Here is a 23,670-nt window from a genome sequence, read left to right on the forward strand (position 1 = left end):
AAAAGTTTAATGAATCAAAACGGTTAACCTTAAGATAAAAAATATAAAAGATTGGCCTTGCTTTCAGACATTTCCATTCCCTTCTAGCAAATAAAGGCTATTTTAACATTTGATTTCCAACAGAAAATTAAAGTTACACTATAAAAATAACTTAGTAAGTGAACATTTTTATGCATCTGCCCAGCTGCAGAGATAAACATTACACGCCTTTTAGAGAGAGAGAGAGAAAAAAAAAAAAAAAGTGTGTTTGTGGACTGATTTACCACTGCGGAAAAATGCCACAGGCCAACTATTTCCACATTTCATTACTGCGCAGGGCAGGAATTTTAAAGAGCTGAAGCCCAGTGACGTGAACATCCACAGCAAGACTGAGGCTTCTTACGAGTCTTTCTGTAGGGTTGGCTGTATGTAAATCTCAAGGACGATCGGCTTTAGAAAGAAATCTTTACAACTGTAACAGAATTTCACAGCTATAATTCATATATAAACATATCAAAATGACTTCACTAAGACAGGGTTTTAAAAAAAAAAAAAGAAAAAAAAGAAGAAAATGTGGGTGAAAGGTGGGCCAGAGGCACTGCCACTTTTGAATTGAGGTTTACAGTCCATTTCAATAATGAAATCCATACTGTTATCTGTAATTGCTACTCATTCCTTTATGAGCCTGTAAATGTGATGCTGTGCTCCGTGTTCACTGTTTGAAACTTCAAATACACAAGCCATGCAGAGGAGGGTCTCTTGTGTGTCTCTGTTTGTTACAACCTGTGGAGATAAGACGAGCACATTTAGCAATCCGGACAATTGTAAGCTAAAAACTAAACATCCATGAAACGTCAGCTAGGTTCAAAAGGAAACGGAGCCTAAAAAGTGGGAAAGGACAGCGAATGTTAGAAATCCTAGCGCAGGGGTGTCCAACCTTTTGGCTTCCCTGGGCCGCATTGGCCGAAAAAAAAAATGTTTCTGGGGCCGCACAAATGTGCAAACGCTGCAGCAAGACAGAGGAGGGAGCCGGCAAGACGGTAAACTTCCGGGGGCAGCGGAGGAAAACACTGCATCGCCCTCGACCGGGGCCATACAAAATACTTCACGGGGCCGCATGCGTCTCTCGGGCCGCAGGTTGGACACCCCTGTCCTAGTGGCAAGGCAGGCATTTGCATAGCTGGTTCTCTCTTGCGAGTTGCAATAACTTGCAAGTGGAACACTGGTATATAGAAATTCTAATGGAAATGTTGAGTACTCGTGTAGAATTAGAGCAGGGGGTGCCCAAATGGTCAAGCGCCATCGACCAGTAGATCGCAAAGGCAACGCGAGTCAATCGCGTTGCCTTTGTGATCTTTTTTCTCTCTGCTGCTTCCTCGAGCCGGGTCTGGCGCATACAAGCACCGGACTTGCAAAACTTCACCTCTGACGTCGGAGAGGACGTTCTGGGTCAGCCAATCGCTGCCTGGCTGGCCTGGAACTTCCTCTCCGATATTAGAATCGACATCGGAAGTGAAGTCTTGTGGGCCCAGCGCTTGTACGCGCCAGGCCTGGCTCGGGGAAGCAGCAGGGAGAAATTGCATTGGTGGCTTGGGGGTGGGGGTAGGGAAAGAATCGGGGAAGTGGAGAAATCGGCACGATGGCTTGGAGGGGGGCAGGGGGAGAGAGAAAGAAAGGCAGAAAGAAAGAAATATTGGCTTTACAGAAGAAGGAAGTGCTACCAGAGACTCATGAAATCACCAGACAAAAAGGCAGGAAAAATGATTTTATTTTCAATTTAGTGATCAAAATGTGTCCGTTTTGAGAATTTATATCTGCTGTCTTATTTTGCACTATGGCCCCTTTTACTAAACCGCAATAGTGGTTTTTAGCGCAGGGTGCCTATGAGCATCGAGAGCAGCGCAGGACATTCAGCGCAACTTCCTGCGCTAAAAAATGCTATTGCGGTTTAGTAAAAAGGGAAGCGGTATATTTGTCTATTTTTGTATAGTTGTCACTGAGGTGACATTGCATATTTTAAAGTCATCTGCTTTGACCTCTGATAAAAACCCCAAATACAAAAGATAATTAACATTTTCTCTGCGTACAGTGTGATTTGTGTTTTTTAAAATGTTATTATTGGTAGATCATTTTGATTTGGTCATTTTAAAAGTAGCTCGCAAGCCAAAAAAGTGTGGGCACCCCTGAATTAGAGAATGACATGGTGACTGTTACCCTTGACTAGCCGCTAAACGTGGGCGATAAAAAAAAAAAGGTTGCCGCAGGCACGGGGGGAGAAGGCCATTCACCGCCCTATGAAATGGTAAATGGCCTTGTTCCCACAGTTAACTGAGGATCACGCTGAAGATCGCGCGGTCCAGCAGCCCCCTCCCTCCCTCCTTCCTCCCAATCGTGGCCCAGGCATCTCCCTCCCTCCTTCCCTGGCTTACCTTAATTTTCTCTTAACAAGCAGCCAGAGCTTTGAAATCACGTGCGGCTACCGGAAAGTCCTCCTCTGATGCAACTTCCTGTTTCCGGAGGACTTTCCAGCAGCTGCACGCAACTTCAAGGCTCTGGATGCTTGTTAAGAGAAAATTAAAATAAGCCAGCGAAGGTAAGGGGAAGGGAGGGAGGGGAGCTGCTGGACTGCAGAGGAAGGGAGAGAGGGGGCTACTGGACCGGGCAAAGAGTACCAAAAGGGGGTGGAGAGGAACAGACGCTGTACACTTTGGCGTTGAATATATGTGGGGGCAGGGACAGAGCTCGCGGTGGTGGAACGGGGAGAAGTGACAGGGACAATTTTTTTCCTTGTGTCACTCTCTATGTAGAATGTCTCCGTCAGACTAGGTCAGTGTCTCTCAAACGTTTTTTAGTTCTAGCAAATGTTTTTCGCAGCACATTATAATCGATTATATTATAAAATTGCAAAACTAACAAAAAATTAAATTTAAGAGTTATTTATTTAAAGTGCTTTAAGCTATGTGTGGGTAATTGTAACAACGGTAACACTAAAATAGATAGAACAGAATTGCTAAACAGTACGATGGATGTGCTTGTTTTCGAGTGCAAATTAACTCAAAACGTGGCTCGATAGTTGACAAGCAGACACGCATTTCATCATCCACCGTCTCTGTTTTTCAAATTTCTGTCAGAGCTGAAAATTAAAGTTCGCATAAATAAGATCCAAATGGTAACAAGGCCTCGATTGCTTTGTTGCTCAAGTTAGGATAACTACTGCATAAAAAATAAAAACAAAATTATTAGTTTTTAAGGATCAATCACATCAAAGAACGATGCTTGTCTGGGCAGCTGTACCCTTACGCACCCAGATGTTCATAACATTGACAGACTCTTGCGTACGCGACATACGTGTCCTCTATTCTAGTGTATACTTATGAAGGGAATTTTTAAAAACAAAGTAAAATTCTGGAATCTCTCGTGGCACACCACTGTGCCAGTTTGAGAGACACTGGACTAGGTAGAAGGCTTAGAGCAGGAGTGTCAAAATTCCTCCTTGAGGGCCACAATCCATTCGGGTTTTCAAGATTTCCCCAATGAATATGCATGAGATCTATTTGTATGCACTGCTTTCATTGTATGCTAATAGTGCTCATGCATATTTATTGGGGAAATTCTGAAAACCCGACTGGATTGCGGCCATCGAGGAGGGACTTTGACACCCCTGGCTTAGAGAGCTGAATGAGGCTGAATAGAGGTAGGCGATAGGAATGACCATAAACAAAAAAAAAAACCAACACATTTTGATTTAAATTTTCTCTACATTTTATCGATGTTGAGATGTTTTCCCTCATCAGTTTCATACATTCATTTTAATCATTTTTTTTAACATACATCTGAGCTTTTTAAATGTATCCAGATCAATTGTAGGCAAAGCAATTTATAGGTTAATGCAACTAAACTTAAAACACACTAATTAATCAAATGTGTAAGATGACATCCCCACAAAACATTAATAGGCACTGCCTCGCTGTTTGCAAACGCATCTCATGTCTATTCTTTGTGCGTATCTTGAAAATCCAACTGACTTGTGAATTGCCCACCCCTGGTGGCGAGAGGCACGTCCTGCGCCTCTCTCCTCCTCCTCCCTCCTCCTACTGCAGCACCCTTCCCCACCAGCTCAGGGCCGCGACCGGAGGACATCCGTGCATGCGTCGATGTGATGAAGTCCACGCATGAGCGTGCCGCAGGGTAAAAAAAGTTTGCAATACACTGCTCGAGAGGGATAGAAATGTTTCTGCTTCCCTGTAGTTTTCTGTGGAGACACGTATTATGTTTAAGCTAGGCTGTTTTTGTTATAAAGGCACTTTACGGTTTGCGGCCTGGTTATTTACTGGAACACTTTGTATTTAACAATTCTCTTCACAAAAATCTGGCGTTCTTTGTCTTTCCCCCGGCCAGAGGATGCGTGTTTAAGAAATTTCAGGGTAAATTGCTTTCGTACCAGGCGACAAGCTGGGAATCAGAAATTCATGGTTTGTTTGTTTTTTTTACTAAGGTGCGCTAATCGAATTAGCGTGCACTAAACGCTAACATACCCATAGACTAGCATGCAGGCATTAGCGTTTAGCGCGTGCTAAACCGATTAGCTCGTGATAATCGGTTAGCGCACCTTAGTAAGAGAGGGCTTAAGTTTTACATCTTTATCTCCGGTTTAGAAAACTGCTTAAAACCTACGGGGCTCATAATCGAAAGAGAAAAACGTCCAAAAACCGACCTAAGTCGGCACTTGGACGTACATTTGTCAAAAACGTCCAAGCGCCGATAATAAAACCGGGTTTTGGACTATTGGGTGGAGAGGGACAGTAAAGGTTCAAAGTGGGGGTTTATTGAAATTGGAATTTTGTCTTTTATTATGTCTATTATATTCGAATAGTTGATGCATTATTGATGTGCTTTGATGTTGTATTTGTTGATGTTTGCATTAATAAAAACTGTTTGAATCTAAAAACGACCTAGGCCTTCATAGTGCCACTCAACGTCCAAAGCTAAACGGGGCGTTTCGGGAGGCGTGTTGAGGGCGGGAGATGGGCGGGACGTGGGCCGGCTTAGACTTAGTCATACAGCATGTATAACCGAAAGTTTTACAACAGAGCCTAGACGGAACTTGAACATTGTGAACATGGTCTAAGTAAAACATGGTCTAAGTAAAACATGGTCTAAGTCACAAAAACCCACCTAAACTCACCAGATAAGCACTGCAAACACATAACACAGACCCCCACACACTACCCCAGTGATCACCAACCCCCCCCCCCCCATAAAAATTTTACTCACAACTTTAAATTTCAGCTTCCAGACCATCATCACCTGGCCGCCTGGCATAGGAAAGCCTAGTCGTACAGCCCAGAGGCAGCTTAAGTCGTCTTGGGAGTGGGTTAGGGACCCATAGAGAGGAGAACCCATGCCCATAAGCCCCTGTAATCACTGCATTGATACTGAAACATGTGTACTGCCCTATACACCCCCAAAACTCTTTTTACTGGCATATAAGTGGCTCCTGCAGCCATATGGGCTATTGGGGTGGTAGATAAGTGGGTCTAGGGCACAGGTGTCAAAGTCGGTCCTCGAGGGCCAGAATCCGTTCGGATTTTCAGGATTTCCCCAATGAATCTGCATGAGATCTATTTGCATGCACTGCTTTCAATGCATATTCATTGGGGAAATCCAGAAAACCCGACTGGATTCCGGCCCTCGAGGAGGGACTTTGACACCCCTGGTCTAGGGGATTCTGGAGGTGGTTTGGGGGGCTCACCGTCACCTATAAGGGAGCTGTAGTGAAGAGAAGCCATGGCACCCTTTTTGTGAAGTTCACAGCAGTGCCCTATAAGGTACCCCATTATTTAGGTGGCATGTCTGGGTGTGCAGTCCATCACTTTGCAGACCCCTCCCACGTCCAACAGGGCTTGTTCTAGGCGTTTTGGACTTGGACGGAATGTTGGACGGAAATGTGGTAAAAAGATAGACGATTTAGTGGCTTGGACGATCAGATCGGCAGGACAAATAATTAGACGATTTTCGAAACGAAAAAAAAGTTGGACGTATCTTTCGAAAATGTGTCTTAAGCTTTTTTTAACTTTGGACAACTTGCGATATGGACATAAACGGACTTAGATGCCCCTCCACTTGTTTAAGAAATTTTTATATGTATAGCATTTAAATATTTATTTACGATTGTTGATTTATTAATTGTATAAGATACAAGAACAGTTTCTTTAACTGTTTGTTACCTGCACTGAACTGCAAAGTATATTGCAGGATTGAAATAAAATTTTATGTTATGTTTGAACTCATAGCCTCTCATTTTTTTTTTTACCGAAGAAGTGATGATATCTTACAGGTTAGGACATATCCTAAGCAGGGTGCACAGAAATAATGAAGCCCTTCTGCCGTCATCTACCATGTTACTGCCTATTGGGCCTGGCCATGTATGAGAAATAGATTTGCTCATCAAACCTAGTCTCTGCCTCGAGGGGGACCACCAGGTTTATAAAGGTTATATACTATTGGCTCAGTGAGTCAAAGTTGTGGCCACTGGCCAAGGAAAGTTAGTCCAATGACAATATTGAATTTTTTGCTTGGGTGGTGGAGGGTGAGAAGAAATTAAATTAATTAGAACGACCTACCTGCATCCATGAATGAATCAAGAATGGTTTGATCTGTATCACTTTGTAGTCCTAAACCAGTACACAGGGCTTGGTTAACCCTTTCAGGACCAAGGGACATATTTGTCCCATAACTTTAAAATCCTATAAATTTTGATTGGGATAGTCTACAGTTCTAAATTTGATATGTACGGATTCCATAGGATACTGCCTTTATGTAAACAAACTGGTTCCGACATTCATTCATTAGCGTCGTTGCCAGATTGACGAGAAGATTCACTTGCCACACTGTCCATAAGCCAGAAGTGTGATTTTTTTAAAATAAAAATAATGATATTTCACAAAAACAATCAATTTTTTGGCATCTGCAAGCCCTTTTTACCATAAAAATGTCGTCAAAACCACAAAAATTGGCCTACGATCCTTATGGTCCTGAAAGGGTTAAAGAGAAAAACTGTGTTCCAATATTAATATGTTAAAAATAAGAGTTAAACCTTACCAACAAGATTGTAAAATTTTCCAATACGCTGTTCATCATATATTTCTCAGGTAAATGTTTAAGCTTGTGAATGAAGTTGATCATATATTCACACATCGGAGAGCGGTTTATTCTGTACACAAATCGACCATTTTCAAACCTTGCATATTCCGTCTAAATGCAAAACAGATGAACAAAATACACACATTAATTCACAAGGGCGTTTATTTACTCGACAAAGGCCCAAACTAGTCACAAATGTTTTTCTTGTGCGCTGGCTCTTTTCATTCTTTACATCCTGGGACTAATTCAAATCTGCCCATTTCCTTCTCAAGCGAGCTTCGGCCGGCCCAGATCTCCACGTGTCTAGGACAGGGGTAGGCAATTCCGGTCCTCGAAAGCTGCAGCCAGTTCAGGTTTTCAGGATCTCCACAATAAATATGCATGAGATAAGATTTGCATTTCAAGGAGGCAGTGCATGCAAATCCATCTCGTACATAGTCATTGTGGAGATCCTGAAAACCTGGCCTGGCTCCGTCTCTCAAGGACCGGAATTGCCTACCCCTGGGTCTAGGAGGGCTGAAAGATACCTCAACAGACCTGGGTCACAGCACCCACCTGTCTACTCCATTAAAGGGTTTACTACCTGCCCCACTGAGAAAAGTACAATGTCGCAATGCGACCTATGCAGGACTGTAGAGTATTTTTGGCAGCAATCTACCCATTCACCTACTGTCTCTGCTGCTCTCAGAACCCCGGGCCATAATGAGCTTTCTAGGAAGAAAAGGGGCAGTATCTAGGTGCAGATAAAACCTAAATCTATCTCTGAACTTTAAGCCTATCATATTGTGATCAGCTGCAGGGCTCCAAAAGTAGGCCTGGTAAACTTAAGCATGCAAGATAAGAACCAATAAAATTAGGCCTGGTAAAACCTGGCCTACCGACACCTAAGTCCACTTATATGCAAGCTAGGCGTGATTCTACAAGCAGCATCTAGTGGTTGATTGACAACTGCGTGTTGTAGGCACCATTTACAGAATCTGACCCTTAGTGCTAATGGGTGCTTATAATCAATTATTGACACTGACAATTAAATTTATGCACACTAGGCACCAGGATCTAAAAATGGAGTGCAGCCACGGGAGGGGCATGGGCAGATTGGAGACATTCCTGGAATTTACTCTACAATTAACTCTACAATCAAAATCCTTGGTGTCATCTTGGACCGAAGCCTGACTTTTGAAGATCACACCAACACTCAGGATAAAAAAATGTTTTCTCACCTTATGGAAACCCCGTACCATTAAACTTTACTTCGATTGCCTCTCTTTTTGACTGCTGGTTCAATCTTTAATCTTAAGTACCCTAGACTACTGCAATATCATATATATGGGATCTTATAAGAGAACCATCAAACGACTGAGAATCGTCCAGAACGCCGCAATCCATCTCATCTTTGGCCTCAAGAAATTGGATCATGTAAGCGCCATATTACAAAAAAATCTACACTGACTGCCTGTGGAAGCAAGGGTCATCTTTCAGTCTGCTTGCCTTTGCTTCAAAACCATAATAGGCTCATCCCCAATTTCCAGGCACAACCTGTACACTTAAGTGCAAAGTTCTTTGCCTTTCCATCCTTGAAGGGCTGCATCTACAAGAGATTCCTTGATTGGACACTAGCATTCCGAGCAGGCAAATGGAACAAATGTTTAACCAGCTTTATTTCAGAAAGTCACTTCTATTCCTAAAACACTCCAGGATAAACTCGATTAATCTCAACATGCTAATGTAAGTTTTTTTGTATAATCGCTGTCTGTATACAGTCTATTCCTCTGAACTGTTTGTGGTACTGCAGTATATAAAAAGAAAGTTATAATTATTATTAAGGGTGGTTTTATAGAAACATGATGGCAGATAAAGCCAAATGGCCCATCTAGTCTACCCATCCTCAATAACCATTATCTCTTCCAGTCTCTAAGAGATACCACATGTCTATCCCAGGATTTGTTGAATTCAAACACAGTCTCTGTCTCCACCACCTCTTTCGGGAGACTGTTCCATGCATCTACCACCCTTTCTGTAAAAAAGTATTTCCTTAGATTACTCCTGAGCCTATCACCTCTTAATTTCATCCTACGCCCTCTCATTCCAGAACTTCCTTGCAAATGAAAGAGACTCGACTCATGCGCATTTATGCCATGTAGGTATTTAAACGTCTCTATCCTATCTCCCCTCTCCCGCCTTTTCTCCAAAGCATACAGATTGAGATATTTAAGTCTGTCACCATATGCCTTATGACGAAGACCACACGCCATTTTAGTAGCCTTCCTCTGGACCGACTCCATCCTTTTTATATCTTTTTGAAGGTGCAGCCTCCAGAATTGTACACAATATTCTAAATGAGGTCTCAGCAGAGTCTTATGACATCAATACTAGAGAATGACATAGGAACAAATTTGTCCCTGTCCACGCAGGAACTCAATTTCCCCATTTTTGCTGTCCCTGCCCCATTCCTGTAAGCACTGCCTTAACCGCACAAGCCTCAAACACTTACGACACTCAACTCTTGAGCATCATTTACAGAATAGCACTTATGAGGGTGGTTTGAAAAGTTTGGTAAAAGAGCAGGTTAAGCAACGTCGTCTCCATCAAGGGCTAATACACTTAGGGCTCCTTTTACTAAGCTGCGAAAGCGTTTTTAGTGCACGCAGGATTTTAGCGCGCGCTAAACCCGAGCTACGCGGATAGAACTAATGCCAGCTCAATGCTGGCGTTAAAGTCTAGTGCGCGTGGCAATTCAGCACGCGCTAAAACCGCTATCGCAGCTTAGTAAAAGGAGCCGTTAGTCCATCGAGTTTCCAGTTTTTTACGTAAGCTATTTTTCCTACGATATGAAAAAACTCCCTGGACTAAACGTATAGCCCTCGATGGTGACTAAGCTGTTTAGCTTGATTTTTTATTTATTTATTTATAAATCTGCTTTATTTACCAAACTTTTCAAACCATCCTCGTAGGGTCAAATTTTTATCGGTGCCAATTTTGACGCAATTTATAGAACAGAGTTCAAATTTATGAACAAAAAATATGAAATGAATGAAGAATACTGGGGGGGGGGGAACCCAAATGACCCCAAAACAGATTAACGGTCTCTTTTATAAAGCCACGCTAGCAGCTGCCCTGCGCTAATGGCCCCGAAGCCCATAGAGATTTAAAGGGCTTTGGGGCTGTTGCCGCACGGCTTTGTAAAAGAGGCAGTAAATACTTTTACCATGCACACATCTACCTGCTGCTTTAGCAAAGAATGCACAAATACAGAACACAAAGAACTTTGAGATCTGAACCAAGAATGCAGCTAAATTCTAACAAGAGTCGGTCGATTGTGCATTCAAGGACTGGAGATGCTATGGTGTCTGTGGGGGGTGGGGGTGGGGTGAAGCTTTGGAACGCTCTGGCTGGAACCTTGCGGGTTATGTACATCCAGATTAGGCTTTAAGAAACTATTTAAAACATACTTGTTTGTCAATGCATTTATGTGATGGGATTTGACTGATGTTATTCTAAAGTTATGTATGATTTGCCTTTATAATCACTATATCCGTATTGTCAAATTTTTAATTTATGATTTTTTATGCGAACCATGAAGGCTAAAAAAGTCAAATATCATCTCACAATAACAAACTTCTCTTTATCATGACAGGGTTTGCCATACAGCGCATTTTAAGGAACTGGAAAAACTGAGATGGATTAACCTATACCTTTTGGTGGGAGTCTCTGTGTCACATCTTTAAAATGGAAATTATTATGGTTATAAAACAGGGACATTATATGAAGTTTCTGGATATTTGGGAGCCATTGACAAAATTTTGCAAAGAGTGATAGTTGATTTTGCCCCTTGATCATGCACGTCCAGGGTGGGTTGGAAAATATTTGTAATTTGAGTGCAATTTTTGAACATGAAGGTGGTGGGAGGGGAGGGTGATATATGCTTTTTTGTCATAGATTACAATTTTGATTGAATTCAGGTGCTATTATAGTGCAATATGATTGTATAATATGTTGCACTTATTTTTGGCTTCAAAATGAATAAAGATATTTAAATAAAATAAAATAAATACCTCTACTTTTTCTACTACTTGCTTTCCAAACGAACAGACTTTGGTGGAACAGGTGATTGTCATGTTTTCTGAGCTCTCGTACTGACTGGTGACGCCGTAAAAGGCTCCCGCATCATCTTGAACGTTGCAGTTTAGATCCGCCTACAGGAAAAGGAGCAAAAATGGCTGGCATTAAACCTTGAGAATGTCACTGATAAACAGTGATTTTCTACAGAGAATTCTAATGGGAAATGAAACATCCAGTTATACTTTTGAAGTCTATACCCAACAGGAAAAAAAAACTGATGAGATTTCCATTTTTACAAAACTCTGACATGTCATACTCGCATGAATTTAAACAAAATGTGCATTTTGGTTTTATCTTTTAGTTAATTTTCTTCAGACCATCAGAAGTAGTTACATAAAAACTTAGAAACATGATGGCAGCTAAAGGCCAAATGGCCCATCCAGTCAGCCCATCCGCAGTAACCATTCTCTCTTCCGCTCTCTAAGAGATCCCACATGACTATCCCAGGCTTTTCTGAATTCAGACACTGTCTCCGTCTCCACCACCTCTACCGGAAAACTGTTCCACGCATCTACCACCCTTTCTGTAAAAAAAAATATTTCCTTAGATTATTCCTGAGCCTATCACCTTTTAACTTCACCCTATGCCCTCTCATTCCAGAGCTTCCTTTCAAATGAAAGAGACTCGACTCATGTGCATTTACGCCACGTAGGTATTTAAATGTCTCTATCATATCTCCCCTTTCCCGCCTTTCCTCCAAAGTATACAGATTGAGATCTTTAAGTCTGTCCCCACACCCTTTATGACGAAGACCACACACCATTTTAGTAGCCTTCCTCTGGACCGACTCCATCCTTCTTATATCTTTTTGAAGGTGCAGCCACCAGAATTGTACACAATATTCTAAATGAGGTCTCACCAGAGTCTTATACAGGGGCATCAATACCTCCTTTTCCCTACTGGCCATACCTTTCCCTATGCAACCTAGTATCCTTCTAGCTTTTGCCTTTTCAACCTGTTTGGCCACCTTAAGATCATCACATAGTTGCTCTCTTTAGTTGTTAAAAAAAAAAAACCCGCTGCGGCCATATTGTTAGTGAATAAGACGATTGCAAGTTAAGAGAGCCACTACAGAGGTATTATATATATATATATAATGTAAATAAACATTTAGATTAAATTCAGAATGGCTAGTGATAAATGTCTATCATTTTTTAAAGAGGTATTGCCTCGAGACAGCCCGCTTAGTGCTAAACATGAATAAGTGTTTTATTAATTTAAATGCATCACTAAAAATTACGTATAAATGATAGCAAGCTTGATTTCAAGTCGCTTAAGAAAATGAAATTGGACTGATGAAGATTTTAAAGCTCAAGCAGTGAAATTGCTGGATCTAACTACCTCTGATGGGCCAACGAAAATTAACTTAAAAGATAAAATACAAATGCACAGGTTTGTTTGAATTATCTGAATAGATGCATATAAAAACAATTTAAATTGCTGCTTTGATACTCAGATGAATAACCAGCACCGACAACGTTGCATTGTTTCCATGGAACTCTACTCCATGTGAGATACCTTGAATTTTCTATCCGACTCTACTAAATCAGTGGTTCCCAACCCTGTCCTGGAGGACCACCAGGCCAGTCGGGTTTTCAGGAAAGCCCTAATGAATATGCATAGAGTAAATTTGCATGCCTGGCACCTCCATTATATGCAGATCTCCCTCATGCATATTCATTAGGGCTATTCTGAAAACCCGACTGGCCTGGTGGTCCTCCAGGACAGGGGTGGGAACCACGCTCTAAATGGTCCTTTTTCTTAGATATTTCTAGGCTAGAAACCCAGAGCCTTTGAACCCGGTAGTTTACATCTACTAAAGTTTCCGTCAAAGTTCACTCCAGCCTATCTTTTTTTTTTTTAAATATAATTCTTTATTCATTTTCAATAAGTGCAATATAAATTAAATACATTTTATATTTAAGACATCACTTAATACTCTTTCAGGAAACAAATCAATCTATATCCCTCCCCCCACCCTATCCCATAACTATTATAAATTTTTAATTTAATAATCAAATCTTCAAAAAGCTCATTATGATATACATTTCATATCCATAAGAGATAATAAGCACTAATAAATAAACCCATACATTAATTTTACAATAATTCAGAGAATCATTTAAAAATAAATCCACCCTCCCTCCAGCCTATCTTAATCATCCCAGCCATCAAAGCCCTCCCCAGTCCGTCCTCAACTTAATGTCCATATACGGGACACAGACCGCGTAAGCCTGCCCAGTACTGGCCTCAGTTCCTTCAATATATACCCATTATTTTCCGATTTGAGATCCTCTGTGTTCATCCCGCGCCTTGTTTGAACTCCGTCACTGTTTTCCTGTCCACCACCTCCCACGGGAGCGCATTCCAGGCATCCACCACCCTCTCCGTAAAGAAGAATTTCCTAACATTACTCTCGAGTCTACCACCCCTCAACCCCCGGCTTTTATGCATGGTAGTGTGTTGGCATGTGCTTTTTCTTTACCCTAAACATTTTTATGTTGTTGGTAAGAGATGGGAATATAGTCACAAAATCGTTTTAACGGCACCGTCATGAAAGTTGCAGGGGGTCAGCAGGGCAACAGTCACAAATTAGTAAAGGAAAAAAAAAAAAGTAACTTCTTAAACAATCAATTTCCATCACAGCTGGTTTTGCAATTGCTTCTCAATAGGAAAAACTAGTGAATGGAAATCACATAACCGTTGTGTCATAGTTTTATATGAATTCTTTAAACGTTTTATTAAGCTGTTCCAGGTAATGCATAACAATCTTTACAACAGCAGTCTTTACCATACCAAATGATTATTTTATTGAAGAATGACCTCTCCAACCTTGGTGTTCAGAAAAATGTTATAATATGCATTCAAGCTGAATTAAACCCAATGAAAAGGATTTATTTTTATTTTTTTTTTACTAAAAGGAACGACAATTAACTCCATAATACTCCACACACTGGTGTTAATAGTCTCCAGACTAGAAAGATTTTGCCAGCATAAATCAAGCTGATACTTTATGGCCAGTGAAGAGACACCCAGGTACCCTTCCCAAAGTTCCATTTCCAGAATTCGCCTGAAAGGCTGCCTCTACAAGAAATTCCTCGAAAGATCCCTAGCATTCCAAGCGGGCAAATGGAACAAATGCCTCGCTGCACTCATCTCCAATTCCCCCCCCCCTACCAAATGTTCAGGAAGTCAATCAAAACCTACCTTTTTGATAAATTCCTCTAACTTCTCCCCCCCCCTCTTCCTTGCCTCCTCCTCGGACCTTGACTTACCTCTCGACTCCTCCAATCTTGCCAGCCACCAAATGGTTAAACAAAATGGATCACCCTATCCAACTAATCACCCCTTCTTCGTTACCTCCCATACTAAACGCCTCTGCTCTGCCTTATCGAACACCGCAGTATGTATCACCGCCGTATGTAATACTACTGTATGAACTCCGCTATATATATGTAACTTACAGCAAATGTAACTTCTCTGCAATTTGTAACCTAGCTGAAAAATAACTTCACCGTAAATGTACAGTCTCTTCATCTGTTAACCGCATAGAACTTCCATGGTAATGCGGTATACAAAAATAAAGTTATTATTATTATTACATAGCCTGGCTGTGGGAATGTGTTCTAGTTCTGTGTAGCTTCTGCTTGGGAACTAAAAAACGGGGAATTGATATTATAAGCCCTACAACACCATCGGCCTTATTTCTTCAGATCATAAAAGAGCCTCGATTGTCTCATCCTAAAACAAATGGACACTGACCTAAATACACGCAATAAAATCAAATTTTTCCATTACTGCTCTATTGAGACACTGGTGCCTAACTTAAGTGTAAAATGCCATTTAAAATAAATTTTAAAAAGCATGTCAAAATTTTTTTTTTTAGCCTGCATCGCAGCTACAGAGGCGCTTTATGAGGGATTACCCCCAGCCAGCCACAGGCTCAATGCCTTTATGAGCAGATAGGGAAGAGAGAGAGGGGCCGATTCAGATGCGCAGGGATTTAGGGGCCACTGACTTCCTCGGGACATATCCCTGAAACGCTGTGCAGCAAACAGTTCACGGTTTATAACTGCTCAGAACTGAGAACAAGTAGTTGTGGTCATTTGCCTCGAAGGCAGTCCGAGATCATTGATTACAATGAACAGATTTACAAATGGAATGACTCTTATGTGAGCACTTCTGTTCATCTAAAAGCAAATCAATTGAAATCACATTAAAAACCCTACACATACAACAACCATTAGTTTCAATACATGACAAAAATCTTTAAATGGTTCGTTTCCCTCACTGATTTAAAGGATATTCTAGATGAAAGCCTGATAAGTTTACAAAAACATCTCTCTTCCATCAGATATAGTGCTAGACAACTGGAAGCCCTGGGGCTCATTTAAAAACTCACTCATTTTAGATGAATATTTTTTTGAACGTGTGCGGCTGGGCGAAAAAGAAAGCCGGCAAACTCTGAATCTAAGGTGAGGTGGAGGGAGGGAGCTGAGGGAATGCTGCAATCGGGAGGGGGCTGTTGGACTGCGCGATCGCGCATGTTCCCGGCTCACACTAGGAAGGAGAGAGTGAAAGGGAAAGAGATTCTGGGCCAAGGGGATGAAGAGTGAGAGAAAGAGACCCAGAGCAGGAAAGAAAGGGGAGGAAGGCAGGTGAGCCAGATGCTGGAAGCAGGGTGGGGGGGGAAGAAAGAGGGAAAGAAGCTAGATGGGGTTGAAGAGAAGAGACACATTGGTGTGGAAGAGGAAGAGAGGGGAAATCTGGACACAGGAAGGTAACAGAAACAGAGGGGAAATTATGTGCATGGAGGCATAAGGACAGAGACATAAAGGGGACATACATGCCATGGGGATGGTATATGGACACAGGGGAGGGGGCAATGCCAGATACATAGGGGAGATATTATAAATGGGAAAAATAGGAACACAGAAGCGAGATTGTTCGGGGACCGAGCTCGCAGGCTCCAGCGGCTTGCACAAATTACATTGTAACATGCCACGAAAGTAAGAGGGAGGGAGGAAGGTAGATAGATAGGCCGCGCGAGAGGAGCTGAAGGGTGGTAGAAAGGAACAGATGGTGAAGGAGGGAGGGTAGGGTGGTGGTGGAAAGGAATAGAACAGACATTGAAGGAGGGTGGAGAGGAACAGAACTTGAAGGGAAATATGGAAGACAGAGTGGGGAGAAGACGCTAGAAGGGAAGAAGATAGATGCCAGACTATGGGGGAGTGGAAGGAAGAAGATGGGTGCCAGACCAATTGGGGGGGGGGGGTGAAGGGAGAGGCACAGTAACAGAGCAAATGGAAGACGCAGAGAGAAGACACACAGTGGATGGAAGGAATTGAATGAGAAGATGAGGAAAGCAGAAGCCAGACAACAAAGGTAGAAAAAAAATAATTCGATTTATTTTCTTTTTCTTTTTTGCTTTAGGATAAAGTAGTATATTAGTTGTGTTGATAAAAATTTTGAAACAAAGCCCTGTCAGCTGAACATCTCTTTCTCTAGTTCAGCAGCCAGAACTTTGATTTATAAGGAAGGAATAAGCTAAATATTGCAGTACTGAGGCTTATATGGATGCTGCGGGGACAGTGACGGGGCGGTGAAGGGGACGGTGTGCTGGGGATGGGGCACAGATTTTTTTCTCCATGTCATTCTCTAATTAATAGTTTCCAACAAAGGCCAATCCATTGAGCATCTATGGCCAAGTACGTGGAAAATCCCAAAAGAGAAACAGATGTTCTGCTGCTTATCTTAGAAATAAGCAGTGGATTTTCACAAGTCCATCTTAATAATGGCTTATGTACTTTTTTCTTTTAGGAAACTATCCAAACCCTTTTTTTTTTTTTTTTTTTTAAACCCTGTTAAGTCGTTTTAACCACATTCTCTGGCAATGAATTCCAGAATTTAATCACACGTTGGGTGAAGAAATATTTTCTCTTTACTACTTAGTAGCTTCATTGCATGCCTCCTAGTCAGAGTATATTTGGAAACAATAAACAAGAAGAAATGGGTCAATTTGATAAACTGAACCGTAGCAAATATACATCCCAGAGTGCTCATAGAATTGAAAAATGACTTACAGAGCTATTGTTTGTAATTTGTTACTTTTCTTTAAAATCCAGCATAGTAACGGGAACACTGGAGGGTGGCCAACGTGACACCGATTTTAAAAAGGGCTCCAGATGTGATCCGGGAAATTATAGCCCAGCAAGTCTGACGTTGGTACCGGGCAACATGGTAGAGACTATTTTAAACGAAATGACAGAACATATGCATAAGCATGGATTAATGAGAGAACGCCACCATCTACTGCATTTCTTTGAAGGGGTGAGCCGGTTGATATTGTGTATTTGGATTTTCAAAAGGCATTTGACAAAGTACGTCTAAGGAAATTAGAAAGTCATGGGAAAGGAGGTAATGTCCTATTATGGATTAAGAAATGGTTGAAAGACGGAAAACAGAGAGTGGGTTTAAATGGTCAATATTCTCAATGGAGAAGGGTAAATAGTGGGGTTCCTCAGGGGTCTGTACTGGGGGCCGCTGCTTTATAATATATTTATCAATGATCTAGAGATGGGAATAACTAGTGAGATAATTAAATTTGCTGATGACACAAAGTTGGTCAACGTTGTTAAATCGCAAGAGGATTGTGAAAAATTGCAAGAGGACTTTGCGAGACTTGGAAGACTGGGCGTCAAAGTGGCAAGCGCAAAGTGATACATGTGGGAAAGAAGAACCTGAACTATAGCTATGTGATGCTGGGTTCTGTGTTATGAGTCACTGGCCAAGAAAAGGATCTAGGTGTCACTGTTGAGGATACGTTGAAACCCTTGGCTCAATGTGCGGCGGCGGCTAGGAAAGCAAATAGAATGTTAGGAATTATCAGGAAAGGAATGGAAAACAAAGATGAAAATGTTACATCATTCTATGCTATGGCTGCAACATGAATACTGTGTGCAGTTCTGGTCGCCTTATCTCAAAAAAGATATAACTGAATTAGAAAAGGTACAGAGAAGGGTGACAAAAACGATAAAAAGTTTGGGACAACTTTCATATGAGGAGCAGCTAAAGCGGCTGGGGCTCTTCAGCTTGGAGAAGAGACAGCTCAGAGGGGATATGACAGAGGTCAATAAAATAATGAGTGGAGTGGAGAGGGTAGGGTTCACTCTTTCCAAAAATACTAGGACTAGGGGGCATGCGATGAAGCTACTAAGTAGTAGATTTAAAACAAACTGGAGAAAATGTTTCTTCAAATGTCTGTGGGCCCTTCGATCTCTACAATTGCAATCCCACTGTACGTCAAACTGATGGAAGGTCTCGTAGCCAAAACTTTAGCCTCATACCTAGATAATCACAATGTACTCCACCCCACACAGTCGGGCTTCAGAGCCAACTACAGCACAGAGACCCTACTAGGAACACTAATGGACACTGCAAGACAATACCTCTATACAGGCAAGAAAATCCTGCTCATACAACTAGACCTCTATGCAGCCTTCGACCTGGTAGATCACGACATTCTTCTACAAACTCTAGACTCCATAGGAATCTCAGGTAAAGTACTTGCATGGTTCAAAGGCTTCCTACAATCCAGAACATACAGGGTTAAAACAATGCAAGAAAAATCAGAACCATGGTCCAACCCCTGCAGAGTTCCCCAAGGATCACCCCTATCACCCACACTATTCAATATATACATAGCCTCCTTCAGCTCCTACCTAGACAAACATGGCATAACTTCATACAGCTATGTAGATGACATCACTATTCTCCTCCCCTTCGACCACCCAGAACCCACCATGACAAGCACAATACACAGAACACTCGAAACAGTAGCAACATGGATGACAGAGCATAAATTAAAACTTAATCTTGACAAAACAAACTTCATCCTCCTAGAAAACAACAAAACTCCAACCTTAACAAATCTAGTAATAAACTCGATCTCATACCCAATTCAACCCACACCAAAACTTCTGGGAATAATAATTGACAGAGGCTATACCATGCAACCATAAATCAACAAAGTAATAAAAGCATTGTTCATGACCATGAGAAATCTAAGACAAATCTGAAAATTCTTCGACAGGAAGCAATTCCTACTTTTGGTACAATCTCTTATCCTTGGACTAATAGACTACTGCAACATACTAAACCTCCCATGCCCAGCGACCATGAAAAAACAATTACAAACAATACAAAACACAGCCCTGAGACTCGTCTACTCACTGAAAAAATATGACCATATCACAGAGGCATACCATGACTCACACTGGCATCCAATACAAGCAAGAGTACACTTCAAATTCTACTGCCTACTTTTCAAGGCTATTAACAGAGAAAGTCCAACCTACTGGAATAACCGACTAACTCAATCCTCTTCAACCAGGCACAGGAGAACCCACTCACTATTCACACACCCATCATCCAAAAATGTCAAATAGAAAAAAAAACTATATGACAACCTAATAGCCTCCAAAGCAGCTAAACTAGACAGACAAATCACCACTCTGTTATCATCGTCCACAAACTACAAAACCTTCAAGAAAGATATTAAAGCCTTACTCTTCAAAAAATACATAAAACCCATCTAGCACGACCAGTCCCTACCCAACCCCCCAACCCTCTCTATACCCTTAATACTCTCTAATGTGCTTCTAGCTACCCACCAAGTCTAAAATGCTTCTAATTTACCCAATACTTATCTCCTTAAGATCTCGCTTTCTCTTTGGTAATTCTTATTACCCAACATTTATCACCTTAAGATCTCAACAACTCTTTGGTACTTCTTAAATAAATATTATGTCATCGCTTATGCTGTTACTGCAAACTTTTAATGTAATTCTTGATAACTTTGATGTAATCCGCCTTGAACCGCAAGGCATTGGCGGAATAGAAATCACTAATGTAATGTAATGTAATGTAATTGAGGAAGGGAGGAGAAGTCCTGTTTAGTAGAGACCAGGTGAAGACCCCTGAGATTTCCCACATTTAAGCAAAAAACAGGCCAATACAGCTAAAGACCTAGAATGGTTGCTGAAAGAGCAAAAAGACACTCTAAGAAACTGTCAGCTCTAAAAGAAACTTCTGATTTTCTTGAAAGCAGGGTCAAACAGAAAGCACATCTGGAGAGAAAAACAATTCTAGTGAAAAAGAGATCTTAGCTCTACAGTGACATGATAAGCTTATGAGAGATTATCAAGAAGAAGTGCGGTACTACACAAGAATCAAGGGACGTGAAGATGCAAGAGCTAACCACAGAGCTAAAAACCCGTTAGGCCTAGGTGCGCTAAAGAGGAACTTGGTATATTAACAGGACATTTACGGGGAAATAAGGGAGAAATAGATGAAAAAAGGCGTGACACAGGATCACTCAATTATATTAACCAATCCATAGATTAATAAATGAGATAAGGAATATGATTAACCAATGAAGGTGTGAAATGTAACACCAACGTGGGCCAGAGCTGTCAGAATCATATAAAAGAAAGCTCCCTGGACCGTAGTTTCAGAACTCTTTGGAAGTTCTCCATCAGCCTGGCCAGTCTGGTGTATGCTCTATTACTCTGTACGCTGTGTGATTTGTTCCTGTAAACTATTGATATTTGATTATTAAACTCATATTATTTGTATCAGCATAAAGAGAGTCGAGTGGTCTGTCTGTGAAGGCCATAATAGTCCGCCACGTATGTCCTCAATACATAACATTGCTATAATGTTGTGCTTGCATGACAAGTCACTCACCACTGTCACTATTCATCCTGACGGATGTGTTATAATGAGCTCACAAAACTCACTTTGGTTACTTGTACAATATGCATATTTAATTGGGCAAACCAACCATAAATTGAGGTTAAGTTTGCTTGTTATTTTTACTTACTAATGACAGCATTAGGCTGTGTTAGGAAGAGTGAGAAGAGTAACAAGACACCATCGGAACAATGATCAAAGGATGCGGATTATGAAGTCACTTTTTCCAGCCATGGCATTTGACTACTTAGCAATGTTCAGTGGACACATAAGTACAACTCCAGCATAGCTGCCAAATCCATCACAGGGTTAGTTTTCTGATGGATAACACTAGTTGCCCTAACCTTCCCAGCTGCTGGAATTTCTCTCTTGAATCCTATGTAAAATTCCTCCCATCGGAACAACCTCTCCCCGTCAGGTTTGGTTTTTTTTTTTTTTTTTTTTTGGGGGGGGGGGTTTGCAACCACTAAGCATTTCCTCACAGTCATAACACTATTTCCAAACACTAGGAAGGCAGCCTCAGTTTTCACTGTCACATGGCAAATCCCTGAAGGGTCATCACCATAGCAGTAGTCACTTTGGGGCTGATTCTTCAAATGGGTGTCCCGATTGTAGGCAGTGGTAATAATAACTTTATTTTTATATACCACAATACCATAACAGTTCAGAGCGGTTAACAGAGTAAGAGACTGTACATAGACAGCAATGTTACAAACAAGACAATCAGCTTAACTTAGCAAGTCGGAGTAGTCAGGATATCCGGAGGCATATCGGAGATACAAGACAAGGTTAAAAGGAGGGAGTCAGAGGAATTTATCAGAGATATGTTTTGATTGATTTCCTGAAAGTTTTATAGGAGGGTGAGTTAGAGATGAGAGTGGTTAGACATTTATTCCATTTGCCTGCTTGGAATGCCAGAGATCTATCAAGGCAACTCTTTTAGAAATAGCCCTTTAGGGACAGGAAGGCAAACAGGTGGGCATTACGTGTGCGGGTGGGGCCTGAACGTTCGAAGTGATCCGACAGGTAAATTGGAGACGAACCTGTTAAGGTTTTGAAGCAGAGGCAAGCAAATTTGAAGATGATCCTTGCCTCCATCGGCAGCCATTGCAGTTTGTCAAATCACTACAGAATGTAGTTCATTTGTAAATTCAGTGGACAATAAGAAATATAAATTAAATATGCTCACTACCTGTGATTCGAGTGGTGTGATTTATGCTAATTGCTGCCCCTGTAATAAAATCTATATAGGACAGACATCTCGTTTATTCAAAACACGAATAATTGAACACAGATCATGTCTTAGTTGCAATAAAGTTGAGGCACCTATGGTGCAATATTGTCTAGAGTTGAACCATACTTTTACAGAAATGCGCTGTTGGATCATGGAACAGCTGTGTCCATCAATGAAGGGAGATGACTTTAAAGCATTTTTGAGACAACGGGAGCAAAAATGGATTTTTAGATTAAAATCATGTGTACCCAAAGGTTTGAATGTCAAAATAGAATGGCGGGCCTTTTTTTGAAATTTTGTTTGTGATAGGCCCTCGCCTTCTATTCTTGGATTGGTTGAAGGCTTTTTTGCCTCTATTTGAAACCTAGCTAAACGCCAAGCCACCATTTCTTAGAAGAAAATCATTGAAGCGGCAGCTCGAGTGTACAATGTAAGCAACATAGAAAGTTGTTATTAATGTTATATATAAGAAATTTTGATAGAAAAGAGTGTTTGAAATAGTATTTTTTATTCTTTAGAATTTCCCCTGATGCAGCAAACAATCGCACAACATGGCCTGTTGGGAGTTCTATGAATTTTCCCTCCCATGCATTAAAGTGACAACGGCACTGGGAGAACAGTGTGGACTGCTCAGATTTGGATCACGCCTAGAGGATAGAGCACTGTTGAAGATAAGTTCTGTCCTACCTTTTTGATTTCTATAAAATATTGATTTACTATTTGAAACCTTGAATAATACACAGAGTTTTTGTGGACCAAGGATGTTTTTCCTATGCATCTGTATAGGAGAGCACAGCTAGTATAGAGTTTTTTCAGGTGATAATCATCCCTGGAAGAAACTGAGGTCTTTTCTCCATTTATGGTAGGAAATTATCTTTTTGTACCTCTAAGGCAACGAGTCTTTTTTTGGAATATATTTGTGTGGTGAAGTAAATTATTTATATATTCAACTTGCATTTAGTATATTGTTTATAATTTATTTTACCATCTATATTATCCACTACTAATACATGCAATACATTCTATACTATCAGGGAACAAGTGAAGTATAGTCTGCATAGGTCAAATTGTTCAACACTCATATATACATCCCTGTCTAGCATCTTATTATCTCCCATAGACTTCTTCGATTTCATTCTTTTTGTAAATTCATCTCCAGGGGTCCCCTTCCACTTGCTAAAATTCACCTGTGCTCTTGTATTATCTTGCTCCTGTTTTCGGGAGTCTCACATTTCTCATCATTATGGATGTCACACCCTTACTTAATTCCTTCTTTTATGCATACTTGCTTTCTTTTTCTTTTTTTTGCATTACTTTCTATACCTCAGTTTTCTGCAACTCATTTAGGCTCATAATAAAAAAAAAGACGTCCAAAAAGTTTCAAGTTTATTAGGTTTTTTATTTTTTTTTTTAATATACCTCCTATCAAGGTTATCTAAGCG

General features: G+C 40.9%; 1 protein-coding gene and 1 long non-coding RNA gene across 9 annotated transcripts in view; one reads left to right on the forward strand and one right to left on the reverse strand.

Moving 5' to 3' along the window:
- LOC117352143 overlaps window positions 1-10,995 on the forward strand; it is a 256,878-nt gene extending 245,883 nt beyond the window's left edge. Inside the window, exons 3-4 of the long non-coding RNA XR_004537594.1 lie at window positions 8,169-8,847; window positions 10,757-10,995. This is a non-coding gene — a long non-coding RNA (uncharacterized LOC117352143). The remainder of the gene's footprint in view (window positions 1-8,168; window positions 8,848-10,756) is intronic.
- Window positions 7-23,670, reverse strand: part of TEAD1 (TEA domain transcription factor 1) — a 241,338-nt gene continuing 217,674 nt past the window's right edge. For all 8 annotated transcript variants that reach the window (XM_033928298.1, XM_033928299.1, XM_033928296.1 and 5 more), the window contains 3 exons: window positions 11,175-11,315; window positions 7,081-7,233; window positions 7-762 (listed from right to left, as the gene is read on the reverse strand). In XM_033928298.1, coding sequence (XP_033784189.1) covers window positions 649-762; window positions 7,081-7,233; window positions 11,175-11,315 — 408 coding nt within the window. In that variant the 3' untranslated portion in view covers window positions 7-648. The remainder of the gene's footprint in view (window positions 763-7,080; window positions 7,234-11,174; window positions 11,316-23,670) is intronic.

This window comes from Geotrypetes seraphini, chromosome 19, assembly GCF_902459505.1.
Source record: "Geotrypetes seraphini chromosome 19, aGeoSer1.1, whole genome shotgun sequence".
Lineage (NCBI taxonomy): Eukaryota > Metazoa > Chordata > Amphibia > Gymnophiona > Dermophiidae > Geotrypetes > Geotrypetes seraphini.